Source organism: Aquarana catesbeiana, linkage group LG02 (genome assembly GCF_042186555.1).
Source record: "Aquarana catesbeiana isolate 2022-GZ linkage group LG02, ASM4218655v1, whole genome shotgun sequence".
NCBI classification, from domain to species: Eukaryota; Metazoa; Chordata; class Amphibia; order Anura; family Ranidae; genus Aquarana; species Aquarana catesbeiana.
In genome coordinates, this window is record NC_133325.1 from 90,284,728 (window position 1) to 90,299,753 (window position 15,026).

Here is a 15,026-nt window from a genome sequence, read left to right on the forward strand (position 1 = left end):
GCCATTGTGGGCTCATACTCAACGCTTAAACTTGTCTCCAGGGGCCCTAGGGCACACCTGGAAATTACAATTTTAATGCGTACCATTGTGTTGGTTTGGCGTAGAGCTCAGGCAAAGTATCACACTCTGGAATCCTTCTCCCCTCATGCCCCTTTGTGGGGTAACCCTTCTCAACCTCATATGCATAGTAGCCCAGATCCTAGTGTGTGGGTCTGAAGCATATAGTGGCTGAGGGTCACTCGAGGATGTTCCCTGATCGCAAGGCCGCTTTTCATCTGCCTAACTGAATGTTTTTCAGGTACTTGCAGCTTAGGCATGCTTTTGGCCAACAATTCCCCTCTTGGATAACCTTGGAGTTAGACCCCGTTGAGAGACTGTTGACCTCCCAAGTGTTGGATAAGCCCCTCCCCTATCTTGCACTTCTCCATGGCCTATGCAGCCTCATTTTTTCATATGGTATGGTATTATCCCTCCTTACAGTCGTTTTAGTGGTGACTGATGTCAATTCGGTGTGCAACTTCACTCTCAGATTGGATCCCAGGGTTCTACTTCTGAATGTTTTTTGATGATTCTCAAATGAATAGATATGTAAAACTTTTTATTTGTTACACTTCCTTTTATGCACTCAGGGAGATTCTTTTATGCTGGAAATCTGCTCAGCCCCCAAATGTTACTTCCTGGCGTTCTGCTGTGAATAGAGTTCTGTCTTTATATAAGTTTACCTATTTCAATCAAAAGTGTCCTAAGAAATTTGTCAAAATTTGATCCACTTGGATTGATTCACGGGGTGTGGCAGCAGAGCAGATCTCCTGATCCCCCCCCCAGTGTATGCTCTCCTGATCCCCCCCCAGTGTATCAGTGTATGCTCTCCTGATCCCCCCCCAGTGTATGCTCTCCTGATCCCCCCCCCAGTGTATGCCCTCCTGATCCCCCCCCAGTGTATGCTCTCCTGATTCCCCCCCCCCCCCCGTGTATCAGTGTATGCCCTCCTGATCCCCCCCCCCCCAGTGTATGCTCTCCTGACCCCCCCCCCCCACTGTATCAGTGTATGCTCACCTGATTTCCCCCCCCCAGTGTATCAGTGTATGCTCTCCTGATCCCCCCCCCCCCCCAGTGTATCAGTGTATGCTCTCCTGATCCCCCCCCCCAGTGTATCAGTGTATGCTCTCCTGATCCCCCCCCCACACACACAGTGTATGCTCTCCTGATTGCCCCACCCACAGTGTATGCTCTCCTTCAGTTCCGTAAGCAACACCTTATTTTCTGCCAGTGCCCTTCCCGAGACTAGACTCTGGATTCGCCCCTGCGTGCTTGGTAATTACTGTGTTGGTCCCCCCGCCCTCCTTTTTTCCTTCCTATGTTTCCCCACCCCACCCCTATTTTCCTTCCCCTATTCCTGCCCCATCCTTAAGCTTCCTGTCCGCCCTTTTTTCCTCCCCCTTTCCCCTTCATCATTTCTTTTTTCTCTTACCCTCCTCCCCCCCCCCCCGCGCTCCCCCTATTTTCCTTCCCCTATTCCTGCCCCGTCCTTAAGCTTAAGCTTCCTGGCAGCCCTTTTTTCCTCCTTTCTTTCTCTTAACATCTTCCCCTCCCTTCCCTCTTCTTCCACCCTTCCCCTATGCCTGCCCCATCCTTAAGCTTTCTTAAGGCCCTTTTTTCCCCTCCTCTTTTGCCTCTTCATCCTTTCATCTTTCTCTTACCATCTCACCCCCCCCCCCCCTTCTCGGTATGGTTCCCATCCTCCATCTTCTCCTCCCTCTTCTTTTTTTTTACTCCTCCATCCCTTTTATGTACTCCTCCATCCCTTTATGTACTCCTCCATCCCCTTTATGTACTCCTCCATCCTCTTTCTGTGCTCCTCCTCAACCTTCTTTATGCTCTCTACTGTCCTCTTTGTGTAATTCTCTATCTCCTTTCTGCACTCCTCCTCCATCTCCTTTCTGCAATTCTCCATCCTCTTTATGCACTCCTCGATCTCTTTTCTGTACCCTTCCTCATTCTTCTTTATGCTTTCTGCTGTCCTGTTTGTGTACTCTTCCATCTCCTTTCTATGTGTCTCCTCCTTCTGCTTTCTGTATTTCTCCATCTTCTTTATGTACTCCCCCATCCTTTCCTTTCTGTACTCCTCCACCCACTTTGTGTGCTTCTCCATCCACTTTATGTGACCTTTCTCCCCCTTCTTCCTGCACTCCTCTATCCTCTTTGAGAACTCCTCCATCTCCTCCCTGTGATCCTCCTCCCTTTTCCTTCGGCCCTCCTCAATCATCTTGGAGCACTCCTCCATGTTCTTTCTGTGCTCCTCCTCCCTCTCTGTCCTGTACACCTCCCTCTTGTTTGTGTACTCCTCCGTCCACTTTCTGTGCACCTCCTCTTTATTCTTTCTGTACTCCTCTATAATATTTGAGTACTCCTCCATCTCCTTTCTGAGACCCTCCTCCTTATTCTGTCTGTACTCCTCCAACCTCTTTGTGTAATCCTCCATCTCCTTTCTGTGCTCCTCCTCCCTCCTCATTCGGGACGCCTCCCTCTCCTTTCTCCACTTCTCCCTCCTTTCATTGCTCTCCTCCCTTCTGTTTCTGTCATCCTCCTCTGACTTCATTCTGCGCTGCTCCTCCTTCATCTCTCTGTGTTGCTTCTGTCTCTGGTTTCTGTCCTCCTCCTCTGACTTCTTTCTGTCATCCTCCTCCTTCTTCTTACTGCACAGCTCCAACCATTGATCCAGCCTACTGTTTCTGTCCTCTTCCCTCCTCTTCTTTCTGTCCTTCTCCTCCTCTGACTTCTTTCTGTCATCGTCCTCTCTATTCTTACTGCACTGCTCCAAACATGGATCCGGCCTACTGTTTCTGTCCTCCTCCCTCTTCCTGTTTTCCTTCTCCTTCCTCTTTGTGTACTCCTCCATCTCCTTTCTGTGCTCCTCCTCCCTCCTCTTTCTGGATGCCTCCCTCTCCTTTCTCCACTCCTCCCTCTTCTTACTGTCCTCCTCCTTCCTCTTTCTGTCTTCATCCTCCCTCTTCTTTCTCTCCTCCTCCTCCCTCTTCTTTCTGCACTGCTCCTCCCTCTGTTTTCTGTTTTTCTCCTCCCTCTTCTTTCTACACTGTTCCACCATCTTCTTTCTGTTCTCCTCTTCCCTCTCCTTTCCGCTCTGCTCCTCCTTCTTCTTTCTGTCCTCTTCCCTGCTCTCTAAAAACAGCTCCAGCATTTTCATTCTTTTCTCTATCCTCATCTTTACCCCACAACTCTTCTTTTTCTTTCTGACCTCCTTCTTTATTTCCTTTCTGCGCCATATCCTCTTCTTCTTTCCGCCCTCCTGGTTGCTGTCCTCTTCCCTCTTCCTGCTCTCCTCCTCCTCCATCCTTTTCTCCTCCACCTCTCTCTTCATCAACTCCTCTTTCTCTATCATCTCCTTCTCCTCCTTCTTCCTGCGGTCCTCCTCCTCCTTCCTCCTGCTGTCCTCTTCTTCAATCCTTTTCTCCTCCACCTCTCTTTTTTTCAACTCCTCCCCATCTGCCATCTGCTCCTCCTCCTTCTTCCTGCGGTCCTCCTCCTCCTTCCTCCTGCTGTCCTCTTCTTCCATCCTTTTCTCCTCCACCTCTCTTTTTTTCAACTCCTCCCCATCTGTCATCTGTTCCTCCTTCCTCTTCCTGCTGTCCTCCTCCTCCTTCTTGCTGTCCCCCTCCTCCATCCTTTTCTCTTCCTCTCTCTTCAGCAACTCCTCCACCTCTGCCATTTGCTCCTCCTCCCTCTTCCTTCTACCCTCCTCCTCTGACTTCTTTCTGTCATCCTCCTCCTTCTTCCTAATGCGCTGTTCCAACCACTGATCCAGCCTACTTTTTCTCTCCCCTTCCCTCTTCTTCTTTCTGTCCTCCTCCTCCTCCTTCCTCTTCCTGCTTTCCTTCTCCTTATTCTTTCTCTTTTTCTCCACCCTCTTTGTGTACTCCTCCATCTCCTTTCTATGCTCCTCCTCCCTCCTCTTTCTGGACTCCTCCCTCTCCTTTCTCCACTCCTCCTTCTTCTTTCTGTTTTCCTCCTCCCACTCCTTTCTGTACTGCTCAATCCTCTTCTTTCTGTTCTCCTCTTCCCTCTCATTTCTGCTCATCTTCTCCCTCTTCTTTATGTTCTTCTCCACCTGCCTCTCCCTGAGCTGCTCCAGCTTTTTCATTCTGTCCCCTATCTTCATCTTTATCCCCTCCTCCTCCTTTATCTTTCTTTTTTCCTTCTTGATTTCCTTTCTGCACCATTTCCTTTTCTTCTTTTTGTCCTCCTCCCCCTTCTTGCTATTGTCCTCCTTCTCCATCCTGTTCTCCTCTTCCTTTTTTATCTGCTCCTCCTCCCTCTTCCTGCTGTCCTTCTCCTGCATCCTGTTCTCCTCCCCCCCTCTCTTCATCAACTCCTCCTCCTCTGTCATCTGCCCCTCCTCCCTCTTCCTGCTGTCCTCCTCCTGCATCCTGTCCTCTTCCATCCCTCTCTTCAACAACTCCTCCTCCTCTGTCATCTGCCCCTCCTCCCTCTTCCTGCTGTCCCCCTCCTCTATCCTGTTCTCCCCCACCTCTGTCTTCATCAACTGATCCTCGTCTCTAATCTGCTCCTCCTCCATTCTGTTCTCTACCCCTCCCTTTATCAACTCCTTCTCCTCCTCCATCATCTGCTCCTCCTCTCTCATCAACTCCTCTACCTCTGTCATCTGCTCCTCCTCTCTCATCAACTCCTCTACCTCTGTCATCTGCTCCTCCTCTGTATTTTTCTCCTCTACCTCTCTCTTCATCAACTCCTCCTCCTCTGTCATCTGCTCCTCCTCTGTATTTTTCTCCTCTACCTCTCTCTTCATCAACTCCTCCTCCTCTGTCATCTGCTCCTCCTCCCTCTCCCTACTTTCCTCCTCCTCCATCCTGTTCTCCACCAACTCCTCCTCCTCTGTCATCTGCTCCTCCTCCCTCTCCCTACTTTCCTCCTCCTCCATCCTGTTCTCCACCAACTCCTCCTCCCCTGTCATCTGCTCCTCCTCCCTCTCCCTACTTTCCTCCTCCCCCATCCTGTTCTCCACCAACTCCTCCTCCGTTATCTGCTCCTCCTCCCACTCCCTACTTTCCTCCTCCTCCATCCTGTTCTCCACCAACTCCTCCTCCTCTGTCATCTGTTCCTCCTCCCTCTCCCTACTTTCCTCCTCCTCCATCCTGTTCTCCACCAACTCCTCCTCCTCTGTCACCTGCTCCTCCTCTTGGAAAGCAAGTATTTCAGCCTATAAAGGAAAAAAAAAGGTGGTAAGTGAAAAGTCCAAAATTTAAACTGGAACTCTACATAAAACTTAGCTAGTTACTAAATAAATAAATATTACAATGTTATGTAGTCACATATGTAGCACCCTCCTAGCAAAGGTCCTGGCAAATTTAGCTTCAGCTCATTCTGTAATGAAGGGAGCAGTAATTGTTTGTTTTGTTCAGGGTCTCACAGACAGTGTTAATTTTGGCAGCAAATTTCAATTTAGTTTTAGTCTTAGGACTAAAATGGCATTTTACTTTTAGTCCCATTTTAGTCTTCTGCAGTTGTTTTAGTCGTAGTCGACTAAATCTTCGGTACATTTTAATCGACTAAAATGTCCTACGTTTTAGTCGACTAAAGTCTCCAGTACATTTTAGTCGTCTAAAACCTAATGGGTGTAATTAAATTGTAATGCATTAGTTAACATTTCTCTACAATTTCCAAACTCATTATATACCGCTGGAGTGAAAAATCTAATATGTTATTTATTGAGGTATTGAGGTATGAACATGCACTACAGACCAGTGTTAATTTTAAGTCATTATTAAATAGAAACATTAAAGTTTCTATTTAGCTTTAGTCTTAGTTGTTTTAGTTTTAGTCTTATTTTAGTCGAATAAAATAATATTCATTTAGACGACTAAAATGTTTTAGTCGTTTTACTCGACAAAATTAACACTGTTCACAGGTTGGGAATTTGTTTCCCCTGACTCTAAATGAAGCTTCAAGAGCTTACGGCGGGAGATTCAAATCAATTAGCCAAAAACCAGCCAGCCAGTCAGGCGGGGCACTCAGTGATCAGTATGTAATGGCGTACAGAGGGTAGGGGTTTAGGGGTGCGCTACCTACAGAGGGCAGGGATTCAGGGGTGCGCTACCTACAGAGGGCAGGGATTCGGGGGTGCGCTACCTACAAAGGGCAGGGATTCAGGGGTGTGCTAGTACAGAGGACAGGGATTCAGGGGTGCGCTACCTACAGAGGGCAGGGATTCCGGGGTGCGCTACCTACAGAGGGCAGGGATTCAAGGGTGCGCTACCTACAAAGGGCAGGGATTCAGGGGTGCGCTACCTACAGAGGGCAGGGATTCAGGGGTGCGCTACCTACAGAGGGCAGGGGTGCGCTACCTACAGAGGGCAGGGATTCAGGGGTGCGCTACCTACAGAGGGCAGGGATTCAGGGGTGCGCTACCTACAGAGGGCAGGGATTCAGGGGTGAGCTAACTACAGAGGGCAGGGATTCAGGGGTGCGCTACCTACAGAGGGCAGGGATTCCGGGGTGCGCTACCTATAGAGGGCAGGGATTCAGGGGTGCGCTACAGAGTGCAGTGATTCAGGGGTGCGCTACGTACAGAGTGCAGGGGTGCGCTACGTACAGAGGGCAGGGATTCAGGGGTGCACTATGTAGAGAGGGCAGGGATTCCGGGGTGCGCTATGTAGAGAGGGCAGGGATTCAGGGGTGCGCTATGTACAGAGGGCAGGGATTCAGGGGTGCGCTATCTACAGAGGGCAGGGATTCAGGGGTGTGCTATGTACAGAGAGCAGGGATTCAGGGGTGCACTATGTAGAGAGAGTAGGGATTCCGGGGTGCGCTATGTACAGAGAGCAGGGATTCAGGGGTGCGCTACGTACAGAGGGCAGGGATTCATGGGTGCGCTATCTACAGAGGGCAGGGATTCAGGGGTGTGCTATGTACAGAGAGCAGGGATTCAGGGGTGTGCTATGTACAGAGAGCAGGGATTCAGGGGTGCGCTATGTACAGAGGGCAGGGATTCAGGGGTGCGCTACGTACAGAGGGCAGGGATTCAGGGGTGCTCTGTGCCCAATGTGCAACATCTAATTTCCACCCCTCCTACTGGGTTCTGACCTCTGCCCCCATCCCCCAACCTCTAAACACATCTTTCTACACACCTCCACAGCCCTCCTACCCCCTCCCCCCTTCCACAGCAAACCTCACATCTGTACTCTCTCCTACCGCTACAAGTCCTCAAAATCTGCTAGATGTAAATGAGAACACACAGCCACCGGAGCCGTCAGGTACATCTGCCACTGACTGGTTATGCCGGATGGATAGCGCATGCGCTTGGCTACACACACAGCCGGTGTTCTGTCAAGAAGTGCCCCCCCATCGAATAGTGCCCGGGAAGTACTGCGCATGCGCAGGACGGAGCCGCACTTCAGCTGCTTTGCCGATCAGCTGGAGTGACGTGACCAGGGAGCAAGCGCACATCGTAGGAGGCATCTCTCTATGGGGATACCATTTCATGGCCACAATTGGAACCTATACAAACAGGGGGGAGGGGGGGGGGTTGGACCGTAGTTCTCACATTGTGCCTCGCAGTGTGCTGATGGTCCGGTTTTGTCTGTGTTGGAGGGCAGGTTTTCTGTGTTGAACAGCCGATTTTGCCTGTGTGAACACAGACAAAACCAGCCCTTCAACACAGCCACTAGCCGCCCTCCAGCAGCAGCCATGTGAGAACTACAGTCTCCCCCGACATTTGTATAGGTTAAAATTGTGCGTGTGAAATGGTATCTCCCATCGAGAGATACGTCTGACGATGTGTGCTTGTTCCCTGGTTACGTCAGCACAGCGGATCGGGATATCAGCTGTTGTGCTGTTCCGTCCTGCGCACGCGCAGTACATGCCGGGCACTATTCTATGGGGGGGGCACTTCTCGACAGAACACCCGCGCCGCTGGGGAGACTGAGGGGAGCGCAGGAGTGCATGTTTACTCCTGTTGCCAAGGAGACCTGTGTGACAGCGGAAAGCAGCTGGTTAGAACAGGAGGTGGCGGGCGGCAGGCGCTGCGCAGGTCACATTACAAGGCCTGGCGTTGTGTTTGCCACCTGTGCCCTCCACTGTTTATTGGAGCCAATGTGAATGGAGTGTTTGTGTGGACGGACAGCCTCTCTACTTATTTGGTGGGAAGTGGTTCTAATCAGCGCCCCCTGCGGGGTTAATGCGACACGTCTTATAAAAAGGTAAATAAAAAACAAATACTTACTGGAAAATAGTAATTCCAAAGAGCCGCCGCCAAGTCTCTCACTACAACCAGTAACAATAACAACAGCATTTTTGCGATTTGTATTTTTCCCTTGGGATGAAAATCTCCGAAAACGATAAAAGTATCTCAGAAACGATCAACGATCTGCAAAGAGAAGAAAAAAAAAACAGGATTAGTTTATTGTCTTATTACTTAAAGTGGTTGTAAATCTCAGACATGAAATGTGAACACGGCAAATGTTTCCATGGTGATTACTTCTTGTCCCTCTCCAAAGTGTCATTTCTCTCTTGTTCCTCTGTTATCAGTATAAATTAAATCTGACATGTTTTCCTGACACCAGAGATAAAATGGTGACAGGGAGGAGAGCTCAGCACACAGCCTGTGTATTCACAGCTCAGCTCTGCATGGTGTGTGGGGGAGGGGTGATTGTCCCTTCAATCAGTTCTCACACACTATACAATGTACAAGATCTCTAACTGCAGCTCCCCTCCCCCGCTCTGTTCTCCTGAGAGGTGAAGATGGATTTTATGGAAATTGTGGACTTTGATCAGATTTACAACCACTTTATATATCACACAGAATATCTACAACTGATGTCAATGGGAGTCTCATTATACTGAACACATCTACTGATTGGGGGGATTCACTAAGGGCCAGTTCACACCACATGTGGTTTTTTTCTGCATCAAAAACGCATGGAAAGTAGGGTATATGGTTTTCAATGGCATAGTTCACACCAGTGCTTGCCGTTCCAGTGCGTTCCAGAAAAAAAAAAAAGTAGAACATGCTGCATTTTTTCTGCACTGGACTGTACTGGAACGCTGTAAAACGCATCAAAAAACGCACTGCAACACACTTGTCCTTATAAGGGTTAAGGAAAAAAAAGAGGGGAGAAAAAAAAGCACTGGACTGCATCAAAAACGCACCAAAAATGCATCAAAACCGCGCATGCAGAAAAGCACCTGGAACACATCCGGACTGCGTTTCTATGGTGTGACCCCAATACTGGAGCAGACAGAATCTGGATCAGATCTACAGATCAGCCAATCGGCATCCAGATTCAGCTTGTTTGGTGAAGCTGTGAAAATGAAATGATTGGTGTAAACAGCTGCTCCAGTCTTAGTAAATCCCCCTCATTGTATATAATATCCATCTAAGAATCCATCCATCATTCATCTTATATTAAAAAAAAAATCAGTAAACACCATTAATAATAATGTAGGAGGATTAAATAATATGGATGGACTTTGTTTTACATCAAATGACACTAATAGGAGAATATAATAAAGGGGAGAATGAGGAGAGATGGGAAATAAGACCTACCTGTACACGAGATCAATCCAAATGGTACTGAGAACTCCCTGCAGCTGCCTTATGTGTGTGCTGTTGCCACTGTGATGTCACAGTAGGCGGAGCTTAAGACGGCCGTCATGTGACAGGAAGTAAGGATTAAGTGAGCCTTTGCCACAATGACGACATAGTAGGCGGAGCTTAAGATTTTTTTTTTTTTTTTTTTTCTAACGGCCGTCACGTGACAGGAAGTAAGGAGCTACCTGTTTGATGTTGAAGGTTTGTGAATTCATCTCAGTATTGTCTGCAAAGTCCACACACAGTTCTCATTTATCTTAGAAAGTGTCTGTTTAGAGTGAAATCTGTCCGATCTTCAGGAATGAATCCGATTTTCAGCAATAAATGTCATCTTTATTAATAAATCTGATCTTTCCTTATAAATGTGATTTTCAGGAATAACCAAAACAAACCATAACCAAACAAATTTGAATCCATCTATGGTTGTTCTATGAACTTTTCATGAAACAGCTTGTTGGAAAACTTTGCTTTGATCAGCACATGCAGCCCTGATCAGTATATTCTGATGACGCTGTCAGAATAGTGACACGGGGGGTAATCTTTCCATCCACCGCGAATGTATGGATGGGGTAGTCAGTTCAATTTTTTATTTTTTTGGAACAGCCAGCTTAACTTGACACCAGGCCATCACTTTGAGCCACAGACTTGTAACAAGTATGTATATTAGGACTTCTGACTTTAATTTGCTGCACACTTGTTCAGGGCATGTGAGTCGGAAGTTGTGAAGCCAGAGAGAGCCAGGCTGCTAGCATTTTCCTAAGAGGATCAGCGTTGGCTGCTGCTATATTTCTCTTGTGACAAGTGTTCTATAGGCGTAGATGAATTAGTACAATCAGGCTTGGCTATTGTTTACTGATCCATGTCTAGTGCCTGGTCATCCAGTAATTCAAGTTTATCTAATACCAATATTAACCACTTCAAAACCAGCCTCATTTTGGATTTTAGGTGTTTAAGAGTTTAAAACAGGTTTTTTTGCTAGAAAATTACTTAGAACCCCCAAACATTATATATTGTTTTTTTTCTAACACCCTAGAGAATAAAATAGCGGTCATTGCAATACTTTTTTTTGCACTGTATTTGCGCAGCGGTCTTCTAAGCGCACTTTTTTTGGAAAAAATTCACTTTTTTGAAAAAAAAAAAAAAGACAACAGTAAAGTTAGCCCAATTTTTTTTTATATTGTGAAATATAATGTTACGCCAAGTAAATTGATACCCATCATGTCACGCTTTAAAATTGCGCCCGCTCGTGGAATGGCGTCAAACTTTTACCCTTAAAAATCTCCATAGGCGACGTTTAAAAAATTCTACAGATTGCATGTTTTGTGTTACAGAGGAGGTCTAGGGCTAGAATTATTGCTCTCACTCTACCGGTCGCGGTGATACCTCACATGTGTGGTTTGACCACCGTTTTCATATGCGGGCGCTACTCACGTATGCGTTCGCTTCTGTGCGCGAGCTCGTCGGGACAGGGCGCTTTAATAAATTTTTTTTTTTTTTTTTATTATTTATTTTACTTTATTTTATTTATTTTTTCACTGTTTTTAAAAAAAAAAAATTTGGATCACTTTTATTCCTATTACAAGGAATGTAAACATCCCTTGTAATAGAAAAAAGCATGACAGGTCCTCTTAAATATGAGATCTGAGGTCAAAAAGTCCTCAGATCTCATATTTAGACTAAAATGCAAAAAAAAAAAAAAAAAAAAAAATCGTTTTAAAAAATGACACAAAAAAAATTGTGCCTTTAAGAGAAGTGGGCGGAGCCGTCGTAATGACGTCGCTCCGGCCGTCACATGGTATAGAGACGGGTGGGGGCCATCTTGGCCTCACTCGTCTCAGTGCCTCAGCGGTGACAGGTCCCGATCTCCTCCGCCGCTACCAACGGCTCCGGTAAGCGGCGGAGGGCGCGGGAGAGCGGCGGGAGGGGGGGTGGCACCTCTCCCGCCGCAGATAACGGTGATCTCGTGGCGAAACCCGCCGCAGAGACCACCGTTATCGTGTACAGAATCGCCAGCCCTAAAGATGGATACCTCGGTTGTGGCAGCAGCTGCTGCCATTACCGAGATATCCATCTTTAACCACTTGCCGACCGGGCCATAGCCGAAAGACGGCTGCAGCGCGGTCGGCTAGTTCTGGGTGGACGTCCATGGACGTCCTCCCAGAATACTGCTCGGGCGCGCACCCGAGAACTTCCGTGACCGCCAGGTCCAGAGGACCCGGCGCATCACGGATCATGGTAAATGGCCGCTCATCGCGGCCGTTTACCATGTGATCGCTCCGTCAAATGACGGAGCGATCACATGTCAACAGACCGGTGTCATGTCATGACGCCGGTTCGTCCCTCCCCTCTCTGTACCGATCGGTACAGTGCGAGGGGAGAGGGGGAGGGATCGGATGGCAGCACCGCTGTGGGCTGCATGTGTAGTGCCCACAGCGGTGCTCAGTGACAATTGCTGTCACATCCATCCATCCCTCCATGCTCAGCCATCCCTGCAATACTCTGCATAATACTCTGCATAATACCCTGCAATACTCTGCATAATGCCCTGCAATACTCTGCAGTACTCTGCATAATACCCTGCAATACTCTGCCTAATACCCTGCAATACTCTGCATAATACTCTGCATAATGCCCTGTAATACTCTGCATAATGCCCTGTAATACTCTGCATAATACCCTGCAATACTCTGCATTATACCCTGCAATACTCTGCATTATACCCGGCACTGCTCTGCATTATACCCGGCACTGCTCTGCAATATACCCCGCAATACTCTGCAATATGCCCAGCAATACCCTGCAATATACCCTGCATTACTCCGCAATACTCTGCAATACCCCGCAATTTTTAACCAGTTCCCGCCCACAGTCATATGACGTCCTTGACTTTGAGCGGGGATATCTGAATGATGCCTGCAGCTACAGGCATCATTCAGATATCAGCTTTTTCAGCCGGCAATTTCCTACACCATAAGAATGATCATAGCGGCTGTTCCACTGCTTGATCGTTCTTATGGGAGGCGAGAGGGGACGCCCCCCCTTCCCGCCACCCTCCGGTGCTTCTACCGACTCACCGCTACGATCGAAGCCAAGATCGTTTTTGTTTTTTTTTTTATTTCAGGCTTCCCAGCCTAGAGGTGAGATGTGGGGTCTTATTGACCCCCATATCTCACTATAAAGAGGACCTGTCATGCCATATTCCTATTACAAGGATGTTTACATTTCTTGTAATAGAAATAAAAGTGATCAAAAAAATTTTTTCGGGGAAAAAAGTGTCAAACTAAAATAAATAAAGTAAAATAAACAATAAAAAAAAAAAAAAATTTTTTAAAGCGCCCATTTCCGTGTGCTCGCATGCAGAAGCGAACACTTACGTAAGTCCCGCCCACATATGAAAACAGTGTTCAAACCACACATATGAGATATCACTGCGAACGTTAGAGTGAGAGCAATAATTTTGGCCCTAGACCTCCTCTGTAACTCAAAACATGTAACCAGTAAAAAATTTTAAAGCGTCACCTATGCAGATTTTTAAGTAGCGATGTTTGGCACCATTCTACGAGCGTGTGCAATTTTGAAGGGTGACATGTTAGGTATCTATTTACTCGGTGTAACTTCATCTTTCACATATACCGTGTGAGATAAAAAGTTGCAACAACCGCCATTGTATTCTCTAGGGTCTTTGCTAAAAAAATATATATATATAATGTTTTGGGGTTCTATGTAATTTTCTAGCAAATAAATGATGATTTTTACATGTAGGAGAGAAATACAAGAATTGGCCTGGGTGCTGCAGAACGCCTGGAGGTGCTCCGTGCATGTTGGGCCTCTGTATGTGGCCACGCTGTGTAAAAGTCTCACACATGTGGTATCGCCATACTCGGGAGTAATAGCAGAATGTGTTTTGGGGTGTAATTTGTGGTATGCATATGCTGTGTGTGAGAAATAACCTGCTAATATGACAATTTTGTGAAAAAAAAAAAAAGAAAAAAAAAATCTTGATTTTGCAAAGAATTGTGGGAAAAGATGACAATTTCAAAAAAACTCACCATGCATCTTTCTAAATACCTTGGAATGTCTTCTTTCCAAATAGGGGTCATTTGGGGGGTATTTGTACTTTTCTGGCATGTTAGGGTCTCAAGAAATGAGATAGGCCGTCAGTACTTCAGGTGTGATCAATTTTCAGATATTCGCACCATAGCTTTTGGACTCTCTAACATTCACAAAGACCAAATAATATACACCAAGTTGTACTTATTTTTACCAAAGATATGTAGCAGTATAAATTTTGGCCAAAATTTCCGAAGAAAAATTACTAATTTGCTAAATTTTATAACAGAAACAAAGAAAAATTCATTTTTTTTACCAAATTTTCAGTCTTTTTTCTTTTATAGCGCAAAAAATAAAGAACCCAGCGGTGATTAAATACCACCAAAAAAAAGCTCTATTTGTGTGAAAAAAAGGACAAAAATTTCATATGGGTAAAGTGTTGTATGACTGAGTAATTGTCATTCAAAGTGTGAGAGCACCGAAAGCTGAAAATTGGTCTGGTTAGGAAGGGGGTTTAAGTGCCCAGTGGTCGAGTGGTTAAAAAACAGGACGTCAATATACAGTGGGCGGTCGGGAAGCGGTTAAAAATTAAATAGAAATGCATTGTAAGGCCCCATTCACACCAGCGGGCCGATCGGGTCCGCCTGTCTGTTTTTCAGGCGAATCTAACCGGACCACCCATTGTTCTCTATGGAGCGGCGGATGTCAGCAGACCGTTGACACCCTCCGGCATTCGATCCGATAAAAACAGACGAATCTGATGACAGTCAGATAGAAACAGGCAGTTTGTTTCCATCCTACCGCCCAGGGGCGTAGATAAGGGGGGAGTCAGGAGTGTTCAAACCTCCCCCAGGGCCAAAATGAAATGCATGGTGTCCCTGCTCTGCAGCCGCACATGCAGAGGCGTATCTAGGGTATGGCAGCCATGGCAAGTGCCATGGGCGCCATAGGGGGGGGGCGGCAAAAAAGCACAAAAAATAAAGTCCCACTACCCGTCCTCTCGCGGCCGCCTCCCGATATACTCTTGTCCCCGGCGCCACGACCGGCCTGCTGGAGCGCAGCGCCGGCACAGCAAATTAGCAAGTGAGGAGGCCAGGAGGGAAGCCAGTGACAGGCGCCCCCCCTGACAGCCGATGAGTTGGTCTGGCCAGAGTGACCGCCCCTGGGTCATCTACGCAGAGATAGAGTAACTGGCGGAGGCGGAGCCTAATGCTCCGCCCAGGGCCGGATTAACATAGGGGCTGGTGGAGCTGCAGCTCCAGGCCCCTCCCTCAATATAGGCCCATGGAAGTGGCTTGTCAATTCCTGTGTGCCTTCCTGAAGGAAGAGGAGCCCTCTGTGCACACATGGA

The 15,026-nt window shown here is 47.2% G+C and overlaps 1 protein-coding gene across 1 annotated transcript; it reads right to left on the reverse strand.

Annotated features, from left to right (window-relative positions):
* Window positions 1-1,513: 1,513 nt before the first annotated feature.
* Window positions 1,514-11,301, reverse strand: LOC141127033 (uncharacterized). Its single transcript, XM_073613158.1, has 3 exons — window positions 9,581-11,301; window positions 8,258-8,401; window positions 1,514-5,236 (listed from the first exon to the last, which is right to left on the reverse strand). The coding sequence occupies exons 2-3, from the start codon at window positions 8,324-8,326 to the stop codon at window positions 1,787-1,789; spliced, it is 3,519 nt and encodes a 1,172-aa protein (XP_073469259.1). The 5' UTR covers window positions 8,327-8,401; window positions 9,581-11,301; the 3' UTR covers window positions 1,514-1,786.
* Window positions 11,302-15,026: the final 3,725 nt, after the last annotated feature.